Genomic DNA, 24,298 nt, shown 5'->3' on the forward strand with positions numbered 1-24,298 from the left:
ATAGTACCGCATATAGAAATATCTGCACTTATACCCATTACACCCTACATAATGTATCTAGTATACAGTAATCAAACAGGATGTAAGCCACTTCCTAATAGCAGTTGGTACGTGGTGTAAGCTCCACAGTAGAAATACCTACACTGATGTGTTAGCTGTAGTAGTTCATGTAATTTCATTAGTCACCAATGTACAGAACATCACTTTCGATGGCAGTAATAATGGAAAGATGAGTGGTAGCTGTGTTTAAAATGTGCCGATAATAGACTACATTGTAAAATCTGTGTGTACACACACACACACACACACACACACACACACACACACACACACACACACACACAAATTATTTGGCAGTCAAGTTTACATATTTGCTACATGCATCCTGTGTTAATCAAAGACCTTTATTTCTACCTCTATAAAAATACTCTTATTTGTTTTGTCTCCACTGATGCTATGTTTCTATAAAAGTTAAGCTGAAATGCCAGGAGCCAGGCATATATTACTGTTACAACTCCAGTATATGAAAAACAATTAAGTTTGAAATGTAATGCACAAATTGTGTCCAATGTGCTTCCACTACCCTACATTCTTTCTGAAATTATCCTAAGCATGGCACTTAAGCTGGGATCTACACTGCTCACTGTAACTGAACACCTAAAGGCAGGCACAATAAAATTGTTTCATTATCTACACATCAACCTTTTAATGTAATTGTTGCACGCAGTTAACGATAAGATACAGAAAGAATTTTCAAAGACAACAAAATTCTGAGTAGTATGCTGGATCAAATTGCCTTGTGTTCTTATTGCTGTTAGTTATTTTGCACAAGTAATGAAAGTAAAAATTCACACAACACTAACACCTTCATTCTTAAATTTGTTGTTATTTGACCGATACGGTGGTTGTTACTCCACATGTAGCCTGAAATGTAGCTCATTTAATTCTATTTCCTGTATAGTCAATGCTCAGTTGTGAACTTCACTCTCTAATCCAGTTTCCATCTCTATATGAAAGAAGCATTCAAGCATGAAAATTTAAGTCTCACAGCTATCAAATCAGAATTGTTTATCAGAGGAAAATGAAGTGTGGAAAAGGGAACGGTGACACTGTTGTTCAAGTTTATCACTGGGGAAATTTAATAAATTTCAAAATACACATAATAAAGAATACAACAAACAGTAGTAAATTACAAAACAGGTTCAGTTATTCCCAAGATGAAGAAGGAAAAAGATTAGTCCAATAGAGATGGTTATTCATCAAATAAAATTAAACAAAAGTTCAGTATCTACAGTCAAGACGAGAGAGAGAGAGAGAGAGAGAGAGAGAGAGAGAGAGAGAGAGAGAGAGAGAGAGAGACAGTAACACAAGCATTTGACAGTAGAAGAGTAAAGAACATGCATTCCTAATACATACAATTTGTCTAGAAGAGATACAAGTCTACACACCAATAAGGGATATCTCATTTCAAAATTTGATATTTGATATTACTGTTAATCTGTTAAGTGTGTCTATTTCAAGAACCTATTATTACTCCCAATTAAAATATACTACTCGTAGAACATTTAATTATCTAGGCCACCTTTGTAATAAAGATTTTTTCCATAGTTTGAAAATTACTCCCTAAATCTATGTTCATGGAAACTAATTCCATAATTCCAAGTGACAGCATTTCATATTATAAACATAAATGATGTTACTGAAAGATTTTGAAAAATAACAAGTTTGATATTGCAGTTAAGTAATAACATAAGCAGCTGTCTTGGTTGTCTTTAACCATTTTCATGAACGCCAGTTTACACAGTAAATCAAATTTAAAATTAAGTGGAAAATGATATTCCTGTACAACAAGCATCAATCCAGTTTTTGGGATGCAATTGTTCTCACTTCAGCTTTGTGTTCAATTAACATGATTCAAGTAATCAAATGTATTCTTGGAATACAAAAATATTAATAAATGCACCACATACAGAGTGCATTGGTAGTTTAAAAAACACAGTCAGTCATCAGCAAAATTTATGTTTACAATACGAACTTCTGGCATTTAGAAATAATATGACTAAGTTTATCAGCAAGCTATGATGATGATTCACCAAGCAACAAGCTGCTGCTGAAAATTAGTCAAGATTCCACTTGAATGTAACAATGCATGGTCCCTTATACAATGAAGATATGCCTCTTATAGAACTAGTAGTACACTTCTGGACTCAAAGTTCTAATTATGGGTTGATTAACATTCATTTGTTGCCTGAAGATCATAAGAGAAAGAACAAAAAGCTTTAATGACCAATTCAATTCTTGAGCAGAATTGGCATCCGTGCCAAAATGTGTGTGGAATTAACATGTCATTTAACAGCATGAAATTTTGAACATAGATTTCATATGACCATATCTATTAATATCCAACACCTGAACAAGTATTCATTCTCAGTGGCGGTGTCAATCAGTAGTATTAGTTAAAATGCAACACAAAATGAAACGAACTTCACATGGCTGGCATTGGCCACTGTGGAAGTGTGGCAGTAGTTAGCACAATCAGAACAATACCAACTTTAGAGTCCAAAAGTGCATAATAACAAAGTACTGGCAAACAAGAGCATACAGAAGCAGAAAGATATGAGAGACAGAAAGATAGTGGTTAAAATTAAAAAGGGGAAAATTGAAACACTGATTTTACCACATGTAGTAAATGAAGTACCATACTAATATTTTGCTTAAACAACAGGAAAGGGTCAAACTGGATTGGATGTAGGGAACGAGGGCCAATTTTAATAATATTTGTCTTACGACAAGATTCAAAAACAATTTTCTTTTTTTTTTACAAATGCATACATACATTATTATTTTGGATTTTATTACAAAAGAAAGTAAACACACCATTTGAAAATGATCTTATATTCTGAAATAATACTAATACCATTAATCAAATGCACCATTCTTAACAGTTCACAGAAATTCAACCTGCCTTGTATTTCACAAAAAAATTATGTATATCAATTCAGGGCATACAAAATCTGACATAAAAATATAATTCTAATGATATTTTTTTAAAAAAGAAGAACACACTACCAACTTTCTTCACTATAAATCCTGCAGCTGAATACATCAACTGTTGAAGTATATCAGCCATGAATTCCTTTTTCTGCAAGCAGTACACAGTACTGACTTACTATCCATATACTTAACTTCTGTATTTTTGCAATTAGATTAATTTAATTCTTTTTCCAAATCCAGATACACAACAAAGGGATTGCATTGTTATGCTGTTGTGCAGAACAGCAACACACGTGACATTGGCTACCTTCACTTTCATCTTTTAGAAAAATTTTGGTCTGTTATGAAGTAACCACTACTGGAATAAAGGCTCTTTCTGATACAGAAACTTTTTTTCTTTTTTAAACAGAAAGTAGTTAAAAACATTTGTGACAAATTTGTTGGATTACTGGCAACAAAATAAAAGAATTTTCTAGTAATGATTAAGAAAGTTACTAAGGCTGATTTAAAACTAAAAATGGGGGAAACCATCAGCTGCTTTTGTATAAATGATTTCAAAAATGAAAACAATCACTTTAAAATTACACTAATTACAAAAACAGGCCTCCAGCACTACAAAACCACATCTATTATAAATAAATTATTGTATGCATCTGTAATGTTCCATGATGGCTGAGCACTTTCCATTTAATTTTTCTTCCACATAAATCAGTAGTTAATATGACAACAATACCACTACACAAGTTTAACAGGTTTTTCGGAGTATATTAAGAAAGTTTAATTTGATCTTCAAAGTAGATGAGCAAAGACAGCAATCCATTATAAAAACTTCTTTAGCAGCAAGAAAAGGCACTGTAAAGTTTTGTTTCATACTGGGTCCCACATTTTACAGAAGCATTTACCTACTTTCAACAACATTGCATAAAAGGAAAAAAATGTTTTGGACTTAATTTATAACGTAAAAAGTGGAACTCGTCACCATTTGCTTCTTAAAATAAAACTAAAATCTTTCATGAATACAATTGTTCCATAAACAATACTCCCACTTTAAAGTTACTAATTCAGTGCTTCATCGTAGAAATTTTAAGTCCCTAAAACAATTCAAAACTGACAGTTAATGACAGAGAAAAATTACACTCTACCAAATAAACGTACCTTCATGTACTGAAATGTCCTAACCAAGCAAGAAGCAAATAGTTTCAATGTGACTTAAAAAATTGTAGCACAGACAAGCAACACATGCAACAAAATCAACACCTTTGCATAACTATTTTATAATGGTAGGTTTTCTGAAATAATGGCATGTATTTTTTGCACCATTCTCCAAATAACAATCAGTACTTTATCTACAAATAATGAAAGAAAAATAGTAAAAAGATTTCAATACAACAAACCTGAATGAGAAAACAAGGCTGCTTTTGTCAGAGATGGAAGTTCGAAAGTGTTTACAGTGGAGAACAGTATAACAGATGATCCCATGTTAAATTTGCATTGCTTGGTATAACACAAATTAATCTTACTTTTCATTCACTTCACTTCAGAATAATGTGTTTTATGCCTTATACATACACGTATGCACGCACGGACTTTTGGGGCCTTTGCCACTGAAGGTAAAAAAATCTTTCAGGTTATTAGACCAACTGCACACTTTTCAAGGACGAATCTCATGTGGCCTAATCATCTAGATGATGTTTATTATCCAAATGACAATATACACACCGAAACTATTGGAAGTGGAAGGTACAGAATGTGATCTCTTCAATTTCTTAGGAAATATGATGTATCACTATCATTTTTAGCAATAAAAAAATCTTCATAAATATGTCACTGAGTCTTGAGAAGTATTAATTGAATACACTGATAGTGCTACAGAAAAATTAATTTCGAAGTACTGATGGGAAAACTCCCAAGCTTATATCAACGTGACTGACATTTTAACAAAGGAGCTTATCTGAGTAACCAATCAAACTTTCAGACAGTATTCATTATTGGTCTAAAACGTGAAAGATTTTTCTTTCAATCCAAGACACTAATGTGATGCATTACAGTTGGAAGAGGTACCATGCATCACCCAAACCCAAAGGAAAACCTCGCGCAAGCCCAATACCAGGTACGTTAACCCTCTAGCCGTAAATGCACCGTTTTAAAAAGGGGATTACAGTTCCCTGAGGAAAACAAATCAGATTCAGTTACAGTTTCACAACAATTAAAAATTGTCAGGCTTATGAAAAGACGACTCCCATCTTTAACAGCAGTGCAAGGATAAATTATTGTGTTCTCATGCACTAAAAAAATTGTCCAAGTGATTGTCAGAACAGCCATCAATAAGGTGATGAAACAGTATTTTCACTGTGTTACGGTAAGTAGATTTACACTTTAAATCTTCAGAAAAATGTGTGGCTACTGCCTACATACAAAAGATTGCCTATGATCTACAGTTTGTACCAGTGAAATATAATTCTAGAAGTGATATTTCTTCCTCCATTTTCCATATAATTGAACCTCTGCCCTTTTAACTGGATAAGAACCCTGTAGTTCTCAGACTGCAATAAGTTGTGTATTATTGAAATTACAGTATGTAGATGAAAGTATGAAAGAACACGATTAGAACAAAGTATAGTTCAGTGTCTAGCCGAAGAGAAAGAGAACATTTTAAATTCTCAGGTAAAAAATTGCATGACTGCCGTACCAGTCAACTCCAGAAACAAACAACTGTACGAAAATTATACATATGACAAAGCTTTCTACAATTTTTTTTTCTTCAATTACACCTGTGGCCCAAGAAGACTCTGCTGAAGGGCAGCATTTCATTCCAGATGAATGCAAGGAAAGGAGTGCAGGTTAATGTAATTTCCCCTAGTGTCTATCAGAAACAAAGTGTTCACATTTGAAGGAAGACAAAAAAAAGAGGCTCTTTTGTACTCTAACATCAGTGACAGAAGCACAACACTCTTAATGGTACTGGTTCTCAACTCTCAACTGGAAATTCTCATACTGCTAACAGCTTGTACATAAAAGGTGTCAAAATCTGGACTTAAAGGTGTCTAGTTGCTGCTGCAAAGCACGACTCTATTCTAATATGAGATGAAGATAAGTTTCCGCAAATGCAATTTTTGTGTTACACATACTGAACACCTCTTAACACAACTACTTTAGTCTGTTGTAATAACAAAATGGTTTAGTTGAATTCATAGGAAAAGGTATCTTTCATCAGCACGATACCAATTTAATGTAAATGACAACTTGGCAGCACATTTATTTTAATACAGATATTCACATCCAGCTATTGCAACAGAGGAGGGCTGGAAATCTAGTAATATTGTTGCAGTATGTAGGCAAGCAACCTGTCAGTATACAGGAACTGACGAAAGTAGAAAAGACAGAAGTTTCATTGAAAATTGTGATTGGGACAGACCAGTACCTGTTAATTGACATATTATCAGGAGTTGCTGTGAACTTATCTTCAACAGCAATCTTTTTAGTTACTGGAAATATACATGATATATGTAGTTTATACAGTGTTTAATTAGGAAGCAAAAATGTTAAATAGAAAAGTGTATTTAAATAGTTGTTTAATAACCTATGTGTACTTTGATCCCATTTTACACACGAGGCACCGTTCTGTTGCTTATATATAATATACATATACAATTTTTTATATATTATATAGTAAGAGTCAGGTTTTCGCTGGCAAGTTAGTTCTTTCTTCATATCAACAATGATAAATGCTCTGCCCTCTGTAAAGCTATTTCAGGATAAAAAATTTACTGCATTGATCTAATATGTAGCCTTTGGAAGAAAAACCCAATTTATTCTAACATTAAATGAAGATCAGATCTATTACCCTGTTTGTATGGGGGTTAAGAAATTCCAATTCTTCAAACCCTTATTAACAGTTTGAAACTAAATGTTATGACAGAAAAGTCTATTTTCTTCTCAGGCAAAGACCTTTCAAGAATGAAGTATCACAATTGTATGGGAGGGGGCGCGGGATTCGGACAAATGTACGATATTTTGCAGGCAATACATTTAAACAACAACCCCCCCTCCCCCTATTTCATCTCAGCCAAGGATTACATTTAAAACTTGACAATTTTCAGGGTAATCAGATTACAAAATGCAGATCATTTATTCCTTATGCTGTTATGATTTCATTCTCTTCTGTAAATCATTAGGTAGGTAGGAATTTTTTAAAATCTTTGTGTTCATAATGGGTGATTGTCAGCTAGCTATAGGTCATAGTTACGAACATTACAAAATATTTTGCTGCTAGAAAAGAGACTCAATTGTGTGTATGTGTGTGTGAATTGGTCTGCACAACCAACCCTATAATTAAACACCCCTTTCTGTTTGATAAATATAATACTCATTACTTTGTCACACATGTAACTCAGATTAAAGCTATGATAACAATACTGTTTCAAATATATCAACACACTGATCATTTTGAAGATACATGATTTGAGGAAATTTTTTTTTATATTCAGGGCTACAGAAAGCACCAATTCTTGAATGCTAAAAAGTTATAAAATTTGAACATTTTTTAAGTAGTAAGAACTAAAGCAAACGGCAGTATTTACTTGGCTCACTTTAAGTAACATCCGCTGTTAGTGCGAACTGACCAAGTTTAAAAATTACCTTGTGAAAGCAGGTTTTAGGTGATTTACATATGATAAATATCACAAGATTATGCGAGTGCATGTGTTCACGATTTACTTTTTCCTAAGATTTGTTGATGCCACATGCTTCAATAGTTGCAAGATTTAACAATTCAAAATATCTGCCTGACCATCATTAACTGAAATGGAAGAAGAGGAAAGGACACGATAAGGTAGGTAATATTCAATATCGTTAATAGTTTCTAATTAACAGACAACAGAAATGAAAAGATCCTGGTTTACTACACAGTGTCTTTATATGTCATTATAATACACGATTTTTCAGCCTCTGTAAAAACTAAATCTCATTCCACTCTTAATACTCCCAAATCTTTTTCACTAAGTTTATACATATCGGGGTTGGGGAGCGCGGGGAGAATGAAGATAAAAAGCCTGAACAACTTATGACATTTACGCATCTTTCGATTCTTGAATATATATATATATATAACTCAGACCACTTATAAAAACCTATGCTACTAACATTTAAACTAATTACAACGGACTGCCATTTACAAACGGTTCATGGCAAATTAAGAAATCTAACAAATCCTATTCTAAACAAACTGGCCCATCACAATACCACATACATTGTAGCAAGTTTAAAATTTTGATGAAGCATTTCTCAACTGAATTATTTTGCAGTTCTAACTGCAGGCAAGTCAATTGCAGAACACAGTCATGTAGTATTCCGAAAAATGTATGCAGATGCTTGGAATGATACTTTATCTCCATTAGTTTAAGGGAGACTTGTGAAAGAACACAACTGAGCACGAGAGAATATTAACAGCAGCAACATTTGTTAAAGAAAGTATGTGCAAAAAATGTAAAAAATTCTTTCTTTATACATTAAAATTACTGTAAAATATAAAACTGCTCTCTGAACACTCACAAATAATGTTTCCAAACATATATGAAATCTGCCTCAAATTTACTAGCAATACTGACACTGAAATTTGTGACACTTCCAAGATAATAAATCTAACAAAATGTTACTTAAGACTTGGGCACAAAGGAAAGAAATACCATCAGCATTAGCATTCAATTTACACATACATACATAAACAAGCACACGAAGTATTTTCAATACTGCACATAATAGTCTCTAAGCATCCGTTAAAAAAATTAGCTTTATTCCTCCAATTCATCAGGCTAGGTGATTTACATACCCTTCACTGACTTTACATGCTGTCTTCTTAGCACACCATTATGTCGTTTAAACATAATATGTACTTACTGTTATTTGATCACGTAACACAATTTTGTAACCATTCTATAATTTTCAAACTTTAAATCAAAATACCATACACATATTGTAAACCGCTATTGTGTATAACTCAGGACAGGTCAGGTAGGTTTCACTTGCTTTCTTTCCCTCTCTCTTTCTCTTTCATATTTTGTGGTTTACTGTTGCAAATAAAACTGACATTCAGCAAAATATAAAGGTATAACACAAAAATCCCAGACACACTCATACATAAAACTGATTGACAATGATGATTTGCAAGAGATGCTCTGTCTTTTCAGAGCAATATTATGCACCTTCCACACAAACCAACAGTGTTACACAATACACAGCACAGCTTAGCAAACTTGAAAGTATAGAGCATCACGTACTGAAATTTGTTACTTTGTCCAGACACAATGTATCATGCCGAACCAGTACACACTAACATAGCAATCTTTGTGTTGTACAACTTCTTATGATACTTAGAACAAAACTGGAAGGATAGATTACACAGAAAATAAGGAAGGACACAGAAAAATACTTTTACACGAGCAAATTACTTCGATGCATAAAAAGTGAAAAAAAAAAAAAATCAACAAATGAACCAAAATTAAGCTTTTTTTTATTACCAGTATTGTTGCTGGAAAGCTCTTACCATTTCAGGTAATATCTTATTACACAATGCTGACAGACACATCATTGGAAAAGTAAAGAAATGCATAAAGATAGATGTCAGAGTCACTGTCCAATAAACATCTGATGCTGAACAGAAACAAATTTCAGTACAACCGTCACCTTTGTAATATAAAGGGGTATCAAGAATATAATGGACAATACACATATATGTATACACATAAGGAAACACTATCCTTGTTGTATTACTATTAATAACTGGGCTACAAGTATATCAACTAGCCAACCCTGTTTCACTCTAATTGTACACAAACAGCAAAAAAGTGACCGCTGTGAACACAACAGTGAAACACAAGAATTAGTGCAAAAGAATGATGGGTAGGAAGAAAATAGGAAATGGTTGGACATAAATGATATACATCCATCAATGAAATGTTGTAAGTTATACCACAGCTATTAAAACATGTCACTTTAATATCAAGTGCTCAACTCCTTCCATAATTAATTTGTGGTTTTTAATTTTATAAAGGGAAGAAATTAAATTCTGTGCATCTAATTCATGAGTAGCAGAATAATGATCAATTGACATGAGTAAAACATATGTCCTACAGTAAGGTTTTAAAAACTGACTTTCCAATTAACATTCATTGTCCCTTCATTGCATTTCCTTACATTTGCTATGCAATGTTTTGAAAATAGCGAATCGTCTTTCCCTGATAAATACAATGTACCATCAAAGTATGAAAGCACACACATTAAATTCAGGCTCGTACACCTAAATTCAGCATTTCCTCTTAATTCACACGCAAGACACATTTTCGAAGATAATACATTTGGGTGTATTTATATGTTGGACTTTGAGAACGAGACTCTCAGATGATTGGACTCACTCAGCTGGTAATTGTGCATTTTCTGAAACAAAGAAACAAAAGCATATGAAAGTACTATCAACCTGCAATCACAGTATTTTCCCTTCATCCTATTAATAAACACTCAATTCAGGAAGAAAACTAATGTCACAATTGCATCTACATATCTAACTCCGGATAATGGAAACAACATAAAAACCTTATCAAAAAGCTGAAGAGACGTTAATATATAAAAAACCTACAACACAGTAAGCTAGCACTCATTTCCTCATCAGGAGGAACCAATCTGAGCAGCCCTTCCTTACAAGTATTCACTAATTTCATCTAACATTGCCTCAGGTCTTATACCATCATTTTGTTAGGTCACAAAAATCGACAAATCACTTCTTAAAGTTATGTTTGTGGCGTGTTGTGTGTGACGTCAAGAATACATGCCAAATTGTCATGAAAGAACAAGCAAGACACACACGACATTAACGGGAAAATATTTAAAATCTTTCACAATTCAAGTTCACATCACATAGAATGTCTTACTACGAACTTGAGTCACATAAGTACATTATCAACATTAGTGTTACAAATGGAGGGCTAGCTTTTCAAAAACTACAGTAAACCCCCAAACTAACGAACCCACTTTTAAGGAAATCCCACTTTTAATGAGTATTTCCACTGATACTGAAAAACTCCCGTATGAAGGACGTCATTTCTCCCTGTTCTTAATGAGTCTCATTTTAAGATTAAGTTCACTTTTAAGGAATAAATATGAAACATTTTATCACACTGTAGGAAATACTGTAACCAGACAAGTTTTCTTCAAATGACTTTACTATACAATCAAACAATGGCAAATTTAGTATGGATTTGTGCACACACGGTCTGGCTTCACCTGCCAGAGACGTGGTGGTGTGCGTGCGTGGTCTATTTTCAACGAAGGCCTTGTTGGTCAAAAGCTCACTTTTTGACTGTCTTTTTATTCAAAAGCTCACTTTTTGACTGTCTTTTTATTGTGTCTATCTTCGACTCAGCATTTCTGCTATATGGGGAGTACCAACTATTCTTTCCAAAATACTGTTTATTATATCATCACTAGTTTAGGGCCTGAGGCCATCGTCAGATGGTAGCGTTGAGTTCTTTGCAATCCATACTAATCAATGAACTGAACTAATTCATTGATCAGTATGGATTGTAAAAGAAATTCAAACCTATATTCTGTAATATGTATAGGCAGCTTTTCAGGAAGACACAGATGAAGAGTCCAGGAAAAATAGGATGAGGGTCCAGCAAACAAAGTTTTGAGAAAACAGCTGTTTTTAATTTTAAAACAAAATAACTAAATCCTAAACCAAAAAACAATAATTATTTTGATGTTACACTGATAAATAACGTATCTGGCACATTTTTATTATGTAGATAAACTTTTTGCATTAATGTAGTACACAAAAACATTATAATTGATTCATGTCACAATATGTAGGCAAAGAGGATGACTGTCCATTCATTTGTAATGAAATCTATGAATATATTGTTTTATTGTTTGTGTGGTAGTTTTTGAAACACTTAAAATGTCACTTGATATAAATTGGCCTACACCATTACCCGATACTAATACTAGGCTTCTTAAATACACAGTACACTTCACAAATAAGGGAGTGATGCATAAAATTTTTGGGTTTTGACAGAACAAAACTGCTTCAGGTGCTGAAGGTCATCGAACTTGGCTTTTGGAACAGGTATAGGTCCATCACGTGCTAGTTCAGGAAGGTGAAAGCAGCAGTCAGGTAGAGAGAAGATTTCTCTCTTTGGTTCATGACGACACTTGCATCATCAATGTCATTGTAGGTTTGCTGATGTAAGATCATTCTAGGATGGTGATGGACGAACTTCAGTTTCCTCACTGGAAATGTTTTAAAGGGACATTGTTTTACATATAGTGGGGAAAGACAGGTGGCCCACGATCTGACTATTTCTTGATTGTCACAAGAAATGACTTCAAATGGTCAGTTTCGGAGAACTTCGTTCCACTCAGACAGAAGTTCAAACACAGACTTCTGGTTAACTAAACCCATGTTTTTATTGCATCTAAATACGAATGTGCTCTTAGAGGAAAAACGTTTTGTATTGTATCTAGTCATTAGGTGTTATGATGTAGTGTAGCATTCTAAACACAGTAGTTATGTTTTGACCACTACACGAGTGAAAAATGTAAAGTTCCTTTACTTCAGAGTCAAGATGATGAAAAATGAAATCGCACAGCAAGGAAAAAAACTTCATCTCCTCCTTTTTTGCCGGAGGTTTCAGGATACGTGTAGAAAATAGTTTCAGAATCTAATAATTGGTGTATGTTAAACACTTAGAATAATAGTTGCCATCAATAGTAAACATTGTTTGTGCTGATATCTGGAAGAGGCAGGTTTTTCTGGAAGTCCATGGTGATTGCTTCTTTGGTCTTGTCTTTCCGTGCTGCGAGCCTAGCATTTTTCTTTAGCTTGTAAAAAGAATCAGCTCGTTTCTTAAGTGTAATTATTATTTTTTGTAGTAGTTTCTTTAGTTCACAGTTAAAGTTTTAAAGCTGTATTCTGAGTAGTAGTAGTAGTAGTAGTAGTAGTAGTAGGCAGCCTTAGTTTCGAATGAACAGATTCTATTTTCACAGTAAATAAGTCACAGGTGCTACGTGTTTTACACCTTGGATAGCTTACAGTCAAATTAAATTTGGTGTTGAATATTTCCCTGTACTGTTCCAGTGATATTTTATTGTCTGGGAAAGGGTTTTTGTTGAGACAAAACATATTACTCAAGTCAAGTTCCTCTGGTAAATTTCACACATCACGTATTTTATCCTGGTGGTCTACTTCCCTTGCTGTGATACCAGCAAGTGTGTTGAAAGAATCCGAAATCTACTTCCCTGCGACTTAGGTCACGTGACGTGACATCATAGTCGGTAACACTACGAAGTGCGAAATGTGTAGGGGTTGTTTAGCGAAGTGTCGAAGTTATCAGTTTTACTTTTGTGGAGTTACAGCCTACAAATGTTGAAAGCTTGTAGTGCAGCGAAAGATGACAATCATCTGCAACTTCGATGGCAATCTTGACAAATATTTCAGACATGGCGAAAAATTGCTATTTAGCGGCAAGTGCGGCATGTTCAAAAATAAGAAAGTGATCTTAGATACCAAAGCTAATGATTCCTGTGGATCCAAGTAGGAGGGACTTTTAATGATGATGAAAATATTCTTTTAACGTAGTTTCTGTTACAGAAGTGGAAACATTTATATAAGAAGAAACATATTGCAACAGAAGGTTCCTGGAACTGCTCTAAAAGATCGACACTGAAAATTTCAGTACATCGAATTGCTGGTTGAATCGTTCTAAAAGTAATCTGTCATTTTGAAGCGTAAGTGGAGAAAGTGAGGCTTTTGTAATATGAAGTGGAAACTATTGGAAGAATGAGTGGTGTTTGCTCTTCTGGACATGTCCAGAAGAACCGAAATAATGCATAATCTGCAGTATGTGAGATACATATTAAGTAAATTTTTGGAAATATAATTTAATAGGGTAGATAAGAAGTATATTTGCCAAGCAGCAGCAAGAGAACACACATTAAAAGTTATTTCAGTATCAATCTTTTGGAGCCGGTAGCACATTCTTCTGGCAGTGGGGTTGAAGGGGAAGGAAGAGGGATGAATAAAAAGAACATGTGAGATTTAGGAAAAGGGGCAGAGCTTGTAAAAGTCTGCCCAGAATCCTGGGTCAGGGGTAATTTACCAGATGGCACGAGAAGCAAAGACTCTTCCTTTCCTTCTCATCCCAGTTGGTGAGTCCGCCCTAACCCAGGGTCCTGGGCAACTTTTCCGAACTCTGCCCCTTTTCCTAAAACCCACAAGTCCTTTTCCTTCACCCCTCTTCCTTCCCCATCAATCCTTCTGCCAGAATATATTATGTAAACTGAAGCAGGAGAGGGGAAAGGAAAGGAAAGGAAAGGAAAGGAAAGGAAAGGAAAGGAAAGGGAGAGGGGTGTTTCAAAACATAAAAACGATACTTTGTGCTTTTACACACAACTGTACACCCTGGAGACGTCATAAAGCTTTACGAATTTTTGACGTATTTAGAAGCCGGGATGAGGCCAGCAGGGCAAAGTTGGACTTACTATTGACATATGTCCTGTGCATCCCAAGGAAGCATAACTTCTAAGGAATCTAAAAGTTGTGTTCCTTCCTCCAGAATGTGTTAAGTCATCTGCAGCATCTGGACCATGGCATAATACACTCTACTAAAGACACATACAGAGAACCAGTTGTGTGTAAGTCAGTTCCATTCTTTGACAGAAAGGAAGTGACGTGACTGCTTAGTACATACTGTGTGTCTGTATATTGCTGTCTGTAATTCTTTAACAGAACAGACGATGTTAAATGGTTATACGTAGGGTGCCTGTGGAACATCAGTTGCTGCTGCAGATGATTATTTCAAAAGAAGGACAGAGAAGCAGAACTAAAATGCAACATTCCAGGACATCATTATGATGATGTGACTTCCATACCTGAGACTGATTCAAGTGAAATGGCTATGAAGGAAAACAGGTAGCAACTAGCAGTGGCAATGACAAGGAAGAAGAACAAGAAGTTAAAAAAGGATTTGGTTGTGTCAAGTTACAGTGTTGCTTGGTAACTGACATGGCACGGAATTTCTTTGCTTCGTTTAACAATAAAGGAAAAGATACAACTGATACTTACCATAAAGAACAACTGTAAAGTTGCAGACAAGCACAACTAAAAGACACTTACACAAAGCTTTCAGCCACAGGTTTCATCAGCAAAAGAGAAGCACACACCAATCATACACACAAGCAAGCCTACCTCATGCATGTTTGTTTGCTTGCTTGCTTTGCTTTGCGCGGTGAAGGGGGGTGGGGGGTGTCAGTGGGGCCATACGTGCCCAAGTCAAGACTATAGTAAAAGAAGACAGAGAGTAGTCACACAGTCAGGAACATAAACAGTTAGAGAAATGGACATTCCACCAGGAATGTGCCAGACAGTTCAAGCTCGGGTGCAATGTGTACAAAATGGTGTGGGAACGGCACTTATTAAATGTTGGCTAAAAAGGCAGTGCCCAATAGGTAACCGAATTAAAATGACTTCCTCCCAGCAGGAGGGCTGAGAGGAGGTAGTCCAAGCCGCTGCACAGTGGGCCATAATCTTGAAAACATGGCCAAAAAGGAAAAAAAAAAAGTTTAAAGATGGGGATTTTGGACTATCAGGTTGGCAGCAGCAATGCTGGGACAACTGAATGCCGGCTGTGCGGACGACCAGATGTTCAATTGTTCGGTAATATCTCAGGTCAAATGCAGCAGTTCATTGTTAGCGTGCGCGCAGCTGGCCAGGCTACAAAAACAGTCGTGTTGTTGAAGGAAGTTATTTATGTTTTGTGCAAGTGAAACCAATACTTTCAATATGGAATGTATTCCAGGAGGTATGTACTAGTGAAAAAACACTTATATCACTATTAGTCATCAATTATGCACATTTACATTTCAATTAACGTACTACAGGGAAATGAATGAGAAAATCGTAAAATGCGCTTAAAAAAGAGAGATAAGTTACGAATTCCACGACATTCCGCTTTCTTTTGCACTGTGTACGCAAGTATATATTATTACCTTTCTAAATTAAGCTTCAAATCCTGCGACTAGTTGCGACTCTGGCTTTTAGCCACGTTTTAAGCGACACTTGCAAAATGTCATTGTTCAGACATCTTCAAAAATGACAGTAGAATCAAATACGAGTTTTATTTGTACGTTTTAAATTACAATCGACATGTAGAAGCATTGTAAAGAATAGAATAATTAGAAAAATCACGAAAAGTGTAACACAGATTTTTTTTAAATTTCAGTTTCATCTGATCCAGCGTATTCCAGAATCGGATTTTCGAGGAAAGATATTTTTCTAATAACAGAAGAGTATTTGTCAAATGATTTGGAAGGGGTCATAGAACATTTGGAAAGGTTGTTGACAGAAAAAAGTGGACATACAATTAAAATTCCCTATGATATGAGGCCTACCATTTCGATTTTGTTAACAAAGTTAAGAAGCAAGTATAAGGAAGCAACTCGGCGACAAGGATATTTTTTCAAGAAGAACGAAACCTGGTTAAATTCAATAGTATATATTCAGATTGATTCGAAACCTGCAAGTGTGACAATCAACAGGCCGACCCGCCACAAAATTTGAAACATTATCTGATAGGTCTAAAAGGAGGAGAACTGAGGAGATTCGTACAAAGTTCAGTCCTGTCGTATTATCGTTCGCCGCGCAAATGAGTCTTCGATCTTCGGGGCACCCAGATGCTGCGAAGATTGTGAAAGACATCACACTCTCAAGTCCATCCAAGGTGAAAAAATACAAGGCAGGCTTGCGATTTTCATCATCATCGCCATCCTCATATGATGCAAATGAAGGTCTAGCACTCCTTTTCGACTTGAAATTGTCAAAAGAATCTTACCAGCATTTGCGAAATGGGGCTAAAGGAAAAGGCTTAAACACACTATATCCACCGTATTCAGCTGTTTTGGTAGCAAAAAAGCTTGCTGCCCTCCAGACGTAACCCTTACTTTTACCGAATCAAAAGCTGAGGTACAGTTGCAAGCTTTGTTAGACCACACTTTTCAACGTGTTCTACTGCTGAAACGAGACGATATTTTACATATGAGTGATTCGGAAATGTCTAATATGGCTCTTATTTGTAAGTGGGGCTTTGACGGAACCTCTGGGCAAAGCATGTATAAAATGAAGTTTTCAGATTCGAGTATTTCAGATGCAACTTTATTTTTCACTTCGCTTGTTCCACTGAAACTTGCTGGTGTAAATGAAGAAACTAAAGAAGAAAAGATCTTGTGGATTAATCCGAAGCCGTCTTCAACCCTCTTTTGCAGACCACTTAAGATAGAGCAAACGTCTTTAAATAAAAAAGCGTATTACGACAAACATATCGAACAACTCCAGTCATTTGGAACAGTTATTCATGGGAAAGACATTTCCATTAAATACAATTTAAGCATGACCATGGTAGATGGTAAAGTGTGCAATGCTATCACCAACACGAAATCTGCGCAATGGTGCTATCTCTGCAAGGCTACGTCTGCCATATTTAATAACATTGACGATTTTTTGAAAAAACAAGTTACCGCCGATTATCTACAGTACGGACTATCAACTCTTCACGCCTGGATTCGATGTTTTGAATGTTGTATTCATTTGGCATACCAAATGAAAACAAAGAAGTGGCAGGCACATAAAGCAGAAGATAAAGAGGAAAAAACAATACTGAAAGCCAACATTCAAAAAGCTTTCAAAGAGCAGCTTGGAATTGTAATTGACATGCCGAAACAAGGGTTTGGCAGTACGAATGACTGAAACACCGCTCGACATTTTTTTTGAAAACACTCCAACATCAGCGCTGATAACTGGAGTTTCCGAAGAACTAATCCACCGTTTCCATATAATTTTGCAGACGATTTCGAGCAGATGTCAGATCGACGTTGAAAAATTTCGAGCATACGCCTTAGCAACTGCCAGGCACTACGTGAAAGAATACCCCTGGTACAACATGCCAACAGCAGTCCATAGATTGTTGGTTCACGGTCCAGACATTATTTCTTCGGCCATTTTACCCATCGGTCAACTATCGGAGGATGTTCAGGAATCAACCAATAAGTTGATAAAGCAATATTGCCTGAGTTTTTCTCGAAAGTTTTCAAGAGTTAAGACTATGGAAGACGTGTTCAGGAGATTGTTGGCAACGACAGACCCCTATGTTTCTTCCTTACACAAATCTTCGCCGAAGAAACTGAAGAGTTTGTTGCCAGAAGCCGTTGTCCTCTTAGTTCCTGTGGCGGAAGACTATGAAGATTCAGATGCAGATGCAGACAATGAGGAAACAGTGTTTGAGGGTGATGGTGATTCAGTTGAAGCAGAAGATGAATAAGAATAAGAAAATGAAAACTTGTAAATTAAGTTATAAAAAATTTACAAAATAAATAATTGTAATTAAAATGAAGTAATTTTTTGTAATATTTTACACCATCTTGTAACCTTTATTTGGTCCTTTCTTCGAGTTTTCCACTTTCTTGGTTTATTTTTTAAGCATTAACCACAATAACCCCTAAATACTGACTTTTATATGAATAAAAATATATAAATATAAATAAATAAAAAGAAAGATTTTGACCACCATCTTGAATCCACCATTTTAATTTTTTTGAACTATCATCATCAGTAACCTCGATAATTCCCTAAAAATTACTTTTATACATAAAAAATGATAGTAGTACATAGAGCCTGCCATCTTGGGTCCGCCATTTTGTTTTTTTCACTTTTTGATATCATAGTCTTAATCAGAAACTCCGTAAACCCTTACATACTAAGTTTGGTACAAATTGAACAACTACTTATATTTTGACCAGCTTTTTGGGATTCTGACCCACTGTGCGCTGGGAGAGAACTAATAATCCAGTGCTTATTCCCTTGAAAGGATGACCAATGGGGATACCAAAGGGACACCGCCTCCTGACAAACGGCAACACAGGCATCACTGGAGAGAAAATATAGGAGCTAGTGGGCTGAGGTGTAAGGACTGTAGCCTTGGTAGCAGCTTCAGCAAACTCGTTTCCTGACAAATCACCATGACCAGGAACCCATATAAACTGCACAGTGGCTCCACCAGACTTAGCAAGTGACAGTTTTCCTGGATCCTGGTTGAGTGTGGTACAGCGCGTATAGGCTTTGAAGGGGCACTCACAGTGTCTGAGCAAGGACAACTGAAAAGTCTGTGTAGGCGGATGTATTCCATGGCCCAATACAGGGCGAAGAGCTTGGCTGTATATACTGAGCAGTGCGCCTGAAGCCCATATCGAAAGACATGGGTGCCAATGATGAAGGCACACCCGACACCATGGTTAGTCCAAGAGCTATCAGTGTACACAAAGGCACTATCGCAAAGTTCCATGGAAAGGTCGTGAAACTGAAGGCGATAGAGCGAGGCTGGAGTAGTATCATTAAGAACTGAATGAAGACCAAGGTTAACATGGGTCCTTCAGGAAGCCAAGTGCCGAAAGCGGACTCCAGGGGGTAACAAGAAGAGGGACGTGCCCCATACTGGTGATTAAGGAAATCAAAGGGGGCGGCATATGGCAGGTGGCCATGAATGGAAAACAAACGGTATGCATACCTGCCGAGGAGAAAGTCACAGCAGTAGGACAGTGATAGTTCAGCAGCTTCAGCATACAGACTCAACCGGACTAGTGTAAAAGGCAACAGTGGCCAAACGGATGCCAGATGGATATTGTTGAGACGACGCAAGTGGGATAGACGCGCAGATGAATAAACAAAGCACTCATAGCCGAGTCTCAAAAGGACAAAGTACCGGTACAAACTGAGAAGGCTGGTTCGATCGGTACTCCAAGAAGTGCCATTGAGGACATGGACATTGAGGAACCGCATACAGCGGGCTGGCAGGTAAGACACATCTGAGGACCAAGAGTGTTTCCTATCGAGCATTAGCTCCAGGAATGGCAACAGGCCCAACATGTGATGATGGTGGGAGAAACCATTTGCGCCGCCAGAAATTCATAAAGATGGTTTTGTCAGTGGAAAAACAAAAGCCACTATCGATGCTCCAGGAGTAAAGACAATCAAGACGTTGTTGAAGGCACCACTTTGTGACACAGCTCGGAGGAAAACTGCAATAGATTGCAAAATCAGAGATGCCTGGCAGGAGACAGCCATTATAGGGTTAATGGCAACATCAAAGAGGACACTGCTGAGGACGCAACCATAAGGCACACTGTTTACCTGGATAAAGGTGTCCGACAGGGCAGAATACACATGCAACTTGAAAGATCAGTGGTTTTAAAAATTCCTTAAGGAAACAGGACAGGCAGCCTCAGTAAGCCCCATATGTAAAGTGTACGGAGGATACCAGTTCTCCAGCAGGTGTCTTAGGCATTCTCCAAATCAAAGAACACAGCTACAGTCTGGGATTTCCACAGAAAACCATTCACGACATGGGTGGACAAGTAACGGGGTTGTCAGCTACAGAACGCCGCACTTTAAGTCCACACTGGGCATTCGTTAGTAAATTGCGCGGCTCTAACAACCAAACCAACCAGGCATGAATCATATATTGATCACATTGCAAACGTAGCTGGTAACAATGGGGCAGTAGCTAGAAGGTAGGATTGTGTCCTTACTGGGCTTAGGTATGGGTATGGCGGTGGCTTCACACTGAAGTCCGGGAAATGTGCCCTCTGCCCAGATGTGGCTGTATGTGTTCAGCAGAAAGAGCTTGACAGTAAGAGAAAGGGGCTGCAACGTCAGAATGAGGACAGCGTCTGGCCCTGGGGCAGAGGATTGGGATGAACTGAGAGAAATGATCTAGCTCCCTCGTAGTAAAGGCGGCATTGTAGCACTCACAATTCTGAGAAAAGAACAGTATCACCCAAGCCGCCTCCACTCATTTCCAATGGAGGAAGGTGGGGTGGTATTGGGAAGAGCTCGGAACTTCTACAAAATAGTGGCTCAAGGTGTTAGAGATAACAATAGGGTCCACGATAACATTATCTCCTACTGTCAGGCCGGAAATTGGTGAATGTACCTTGGTCCCAGAGAGGCATCAGATGTTGGCCCACATGATAGAGGAAGAGACTGAATTGTTAAACGAACTGGTAAATGAAATAAGATAGCTGTTTTCTATCCCAAAGACGGTTGACAACACTTTGCATGCATCTGTTTATAATGAACGCAGTTTGCCAGGTGTTCAGGGAGTCAGAAAGGAATGTGACTGCAGAAGAGATTGAGTTGATTAAGATCAGCCAAGACGGCACCTCTCTGATAGGTTCTGGCAGAGCCCCAAATGGGATGGCGCACGTTAAAGTCACAGAGTAGCAGAAATGGGGGAGGTAGCTGCCCCATAAGCTGAAGGAAGTCTGCCCTGGTGACATCAAATGACGGAGGGACATAAATCATACAGAGGGAAAGAGTCGGGTGGGGAAGGAAAAGGCGAACCACAACAGCTTGAAGATGGGTAGTCAGGGAGATGGGTTGACGATGAATGTCGTCCTGTATGAGCAGCATGACGACCCCATAAGATGGATGCCGACCCCAGGGGGAAGGACAAAACGAACCGGTAAGAAATGTGAAAGCTCAAAGCGGTCTTGAGGGTGCAATTTTGTTTCCTGAAGGCATAGTACACGGTGATACTGCGATGCTAATCGCAACTGTAAATCCTCTTTGTGGTACCTAAGGCCACAAACGTTCCATTGGAGGAGAGTCATGAGGAGGAAAAAATGAAGAGGTGCCACTTCGGTGGCTGCAGAGTGACAGCCTGTGAAGAGTTTATAGCACAGGGCACAGAAGCAGGAGGATCCTGCTCCATGGAAGTCCACAGAAGCATCGCCTTGCTTGTGCGGATCATCTGTGGAGTCCGACGCTGAAAAATGGTTGGTGGTACGCACCAATGACATGGAGGCCGGCCACGCTACAGTATCAGGTAGGGAACCATCTAAGAGGATCTCCGAGTCCACGAAGGAGAAGACTATTTGCCTCATTTGCCTTTGGTGGACTCCTTAGAGCCTTTTCGGTTAGAGGAAGACTCTAGTGATGGTTGGCTGGAGAGACAACGAAAGTCTTCATGGGAGTACTCCTCCTGTGCTTTCCGGCCTACCGGTTGTGTAGCTGGTGACTTCGTCTCTTGAGGCGAGAGTTTGATGGCTTGTTGCACAGCTGGATGGAGTCTGATGGCTTGTTGCACAGCTGGATGGGGGGATTGCGATGCTATCTTGACACTGGGTGATTTTACAGCCTCAGAGCTGAACTGGAGGTCACTTGTCTGCGTGGCCGTGTCCTTCATGGAGCAAGGGGGGAGAATGCAGAGTTTGCAAGTAACCAGTCACTTGCGATCGACTGGGCAAGGCACTTTTTCCTTTACCTGGATCTCTTGGACAACCCACTCATCAAGATACACAGGACAATCCCAAGACGTGGCGGCATGGCCGCCATTTCTTTTGACACAGCTGGGAGGCGGCGAACAATCGCCCTCGTGCGCATCCCTAATACAGGTTACACATTTGGCTGGGTGTCGACAAGACGTTCTAGTGTGGTTGAAACAATGACACCGGTAGCAGCGCAACGAGTTTGAAACGTACACACTGTGATAATTTCATAGCCTGCTTGTATCTTGAATGGAAGCACTACTCTGTCAAAGATGAGAAAAAGAGTACGGGTGGGCACCAAGGTGGAATCTACCTTCCTCATTACCCGGTGGACAGCAATGACATCCTGATCAGAGAGGATAGACTGGATTTCGGCCTCCTTTAGACTGTCGAGCAGCCTAGTGTAAACGACACCACAGGAAAAATTCAAATTTCTATGGGGCTCGAAACGCACACGATAGCCGTGGAGAAGCAAGGTAGCGAGCAGTAGTTGTGTTTGAGAATTAGTAGTAGTTTCCAAAAGCAAAGTGCGGTTCTGGTAAATAAGAGCAGGATTTCACAGGGCCAGCAATTGTAAGAACACCTCTCTGAATAACAAATGGATTTACCGTGGTGAAGGACTGTATCTTCAGACCACGAGGAACAGTGGTGCAACAGGAAGAGTCTTTCAATCATTATGTTTCTTAGACGTTGATTGTGAAGAATATTGACTCATTGCAAGAAAATTCTTCACGATTCCCAGCGTCTCTGATGGAGTGCTCCTTCCAACTGGAGGTCATCTTCACAAGGAGCCCTACCCTTCTTAGGCGATTGTTCACACCTCAAGTCACACCTCCCTAACATTGGACAGAGGGACCAATCAGGAATTTGGGAAAATTGTAACTCAGGCAATCACCCATTCCTGTGCCTGGCCTGCACCAGGGAGTACGTGCAAACCCTACCTGTCAACCCGGGGCTGGGAATTCACCCAGTCACCTTTACATGTCAGATGTGTGGGCCAGCCTTCAGTAATGGACATGGAGGAAGAAGATGAACCTCAAATTCTGAAATAGAGGAACAAGAGAAGGGAAACAAAGAAGGAAAAGGGAGTGAACAACAATGGTGAGACTGTTCTTATGTCATCGACAGACAATGCAGAACATTCCAAGTAGCATCCCAGACATGCCACCCAATGGAAGGGGGTGGGGGGAATATGAAAAGAATAGACATACAGCATGGAAGGGGAAGGGGCAAAGTGCTGCAAAGGCTGTGGCCCCATGGTAGCCAAGCACGAACCCACCAAGCAGTGGCGAGTCTCCTGAGAGGGTCATGCACACACAACTGCCAATTTTGGCAGCTTAATGTAGAGAAACCAATTCTAACTTAAATCAACCAGATGGAGTGACAACTTCTTTCCCTATAATATGCTGGAAGGACAAAATAAACTAGTAAACGTCATTTTTAAAACAAGCACAAGTTCTAAGGACAGTGTAATAATTCCAGATTTGCTGCACTTAGATTTGTAGCACAGGATATTGATATTGGCAACTTTATAATTAAACAGCATTTACATAGCCAAAACTTATTTCAACTTTGATTCTAGATCACTCTCTCCATGTATTCCGACAAAACCTCCGCTTAAGGAAAATCCCTTCTTAAGGAAAAAAATGTGTCCTCAAAGATGCATCAAAAAGGATTTTTCTGTAACTGCTAATATATGCAACCAAGGTCATAATTTTAAGACTGTAATGGTGTTGGAAGCATACATTTGAAGTATTTGAACAAATTAATAAACAACAACTACAACAGTATCAGGAAATACGTAAACATAATAGGAGTGAATACCTATAAGGAAAACTGAGAAAGTACATCAATAAACTGCACGATTCATTTGATGGCTGAGTAGAGAAATGAGATATTAATCTAGTGTTCTTATGCAATCAATTAACTTAATACAAGG

The 24,298-nt window shown here is 37.8% G+C and overlaps 1 protein-coding gene across 6 annotated transcripts in view; it reads right to left on the reverse strand.

The window, feature by feature from the left end:
- Window positions 1–7,890: 7,890 nt before the first annotated feature.
- LOC126474157 (polypyrimidine tract-binding protein 1) overlaps window positions 7,891–24,298 on the reverse strand; it is a 277,481-nt gene continuing 261,073 nt past the window's right edge. For all 6 annotated transcript variants that reach the window (XM_050101655.1, XM_050101648.1, XM_050101633.1 and 3 more), the window contains one exon: window positions 7,891–10,425. In XM_050101655.1, the coding sequence (XP_049957612.1) occupies window positions 10,357–10,425 (69 nt within the window). In that variant the 3' untranslated portion in view covers window positions 7,891–10,356. The remainder of the gene's footprint in view (window positions 10,426–24,298) is intronic.

Source organism: Schistocerca serialis, chromosome 1 (genome assembly GCF_023864345.2).
Source record: "Schistocerca serialis cubense isolate TAMUIC-IGC-003099 chromosome 1, iqSchSeri2.2, whole genome shotgun sequence".
In the NCBI taxonomy this organism is placed as follows: domain Eukaryota; kingdom Metazoa; phylum Arthropoda; class Insecta; order Orthoptera; family Acrididae; genus Schistocerca; species Schistocerca serialis.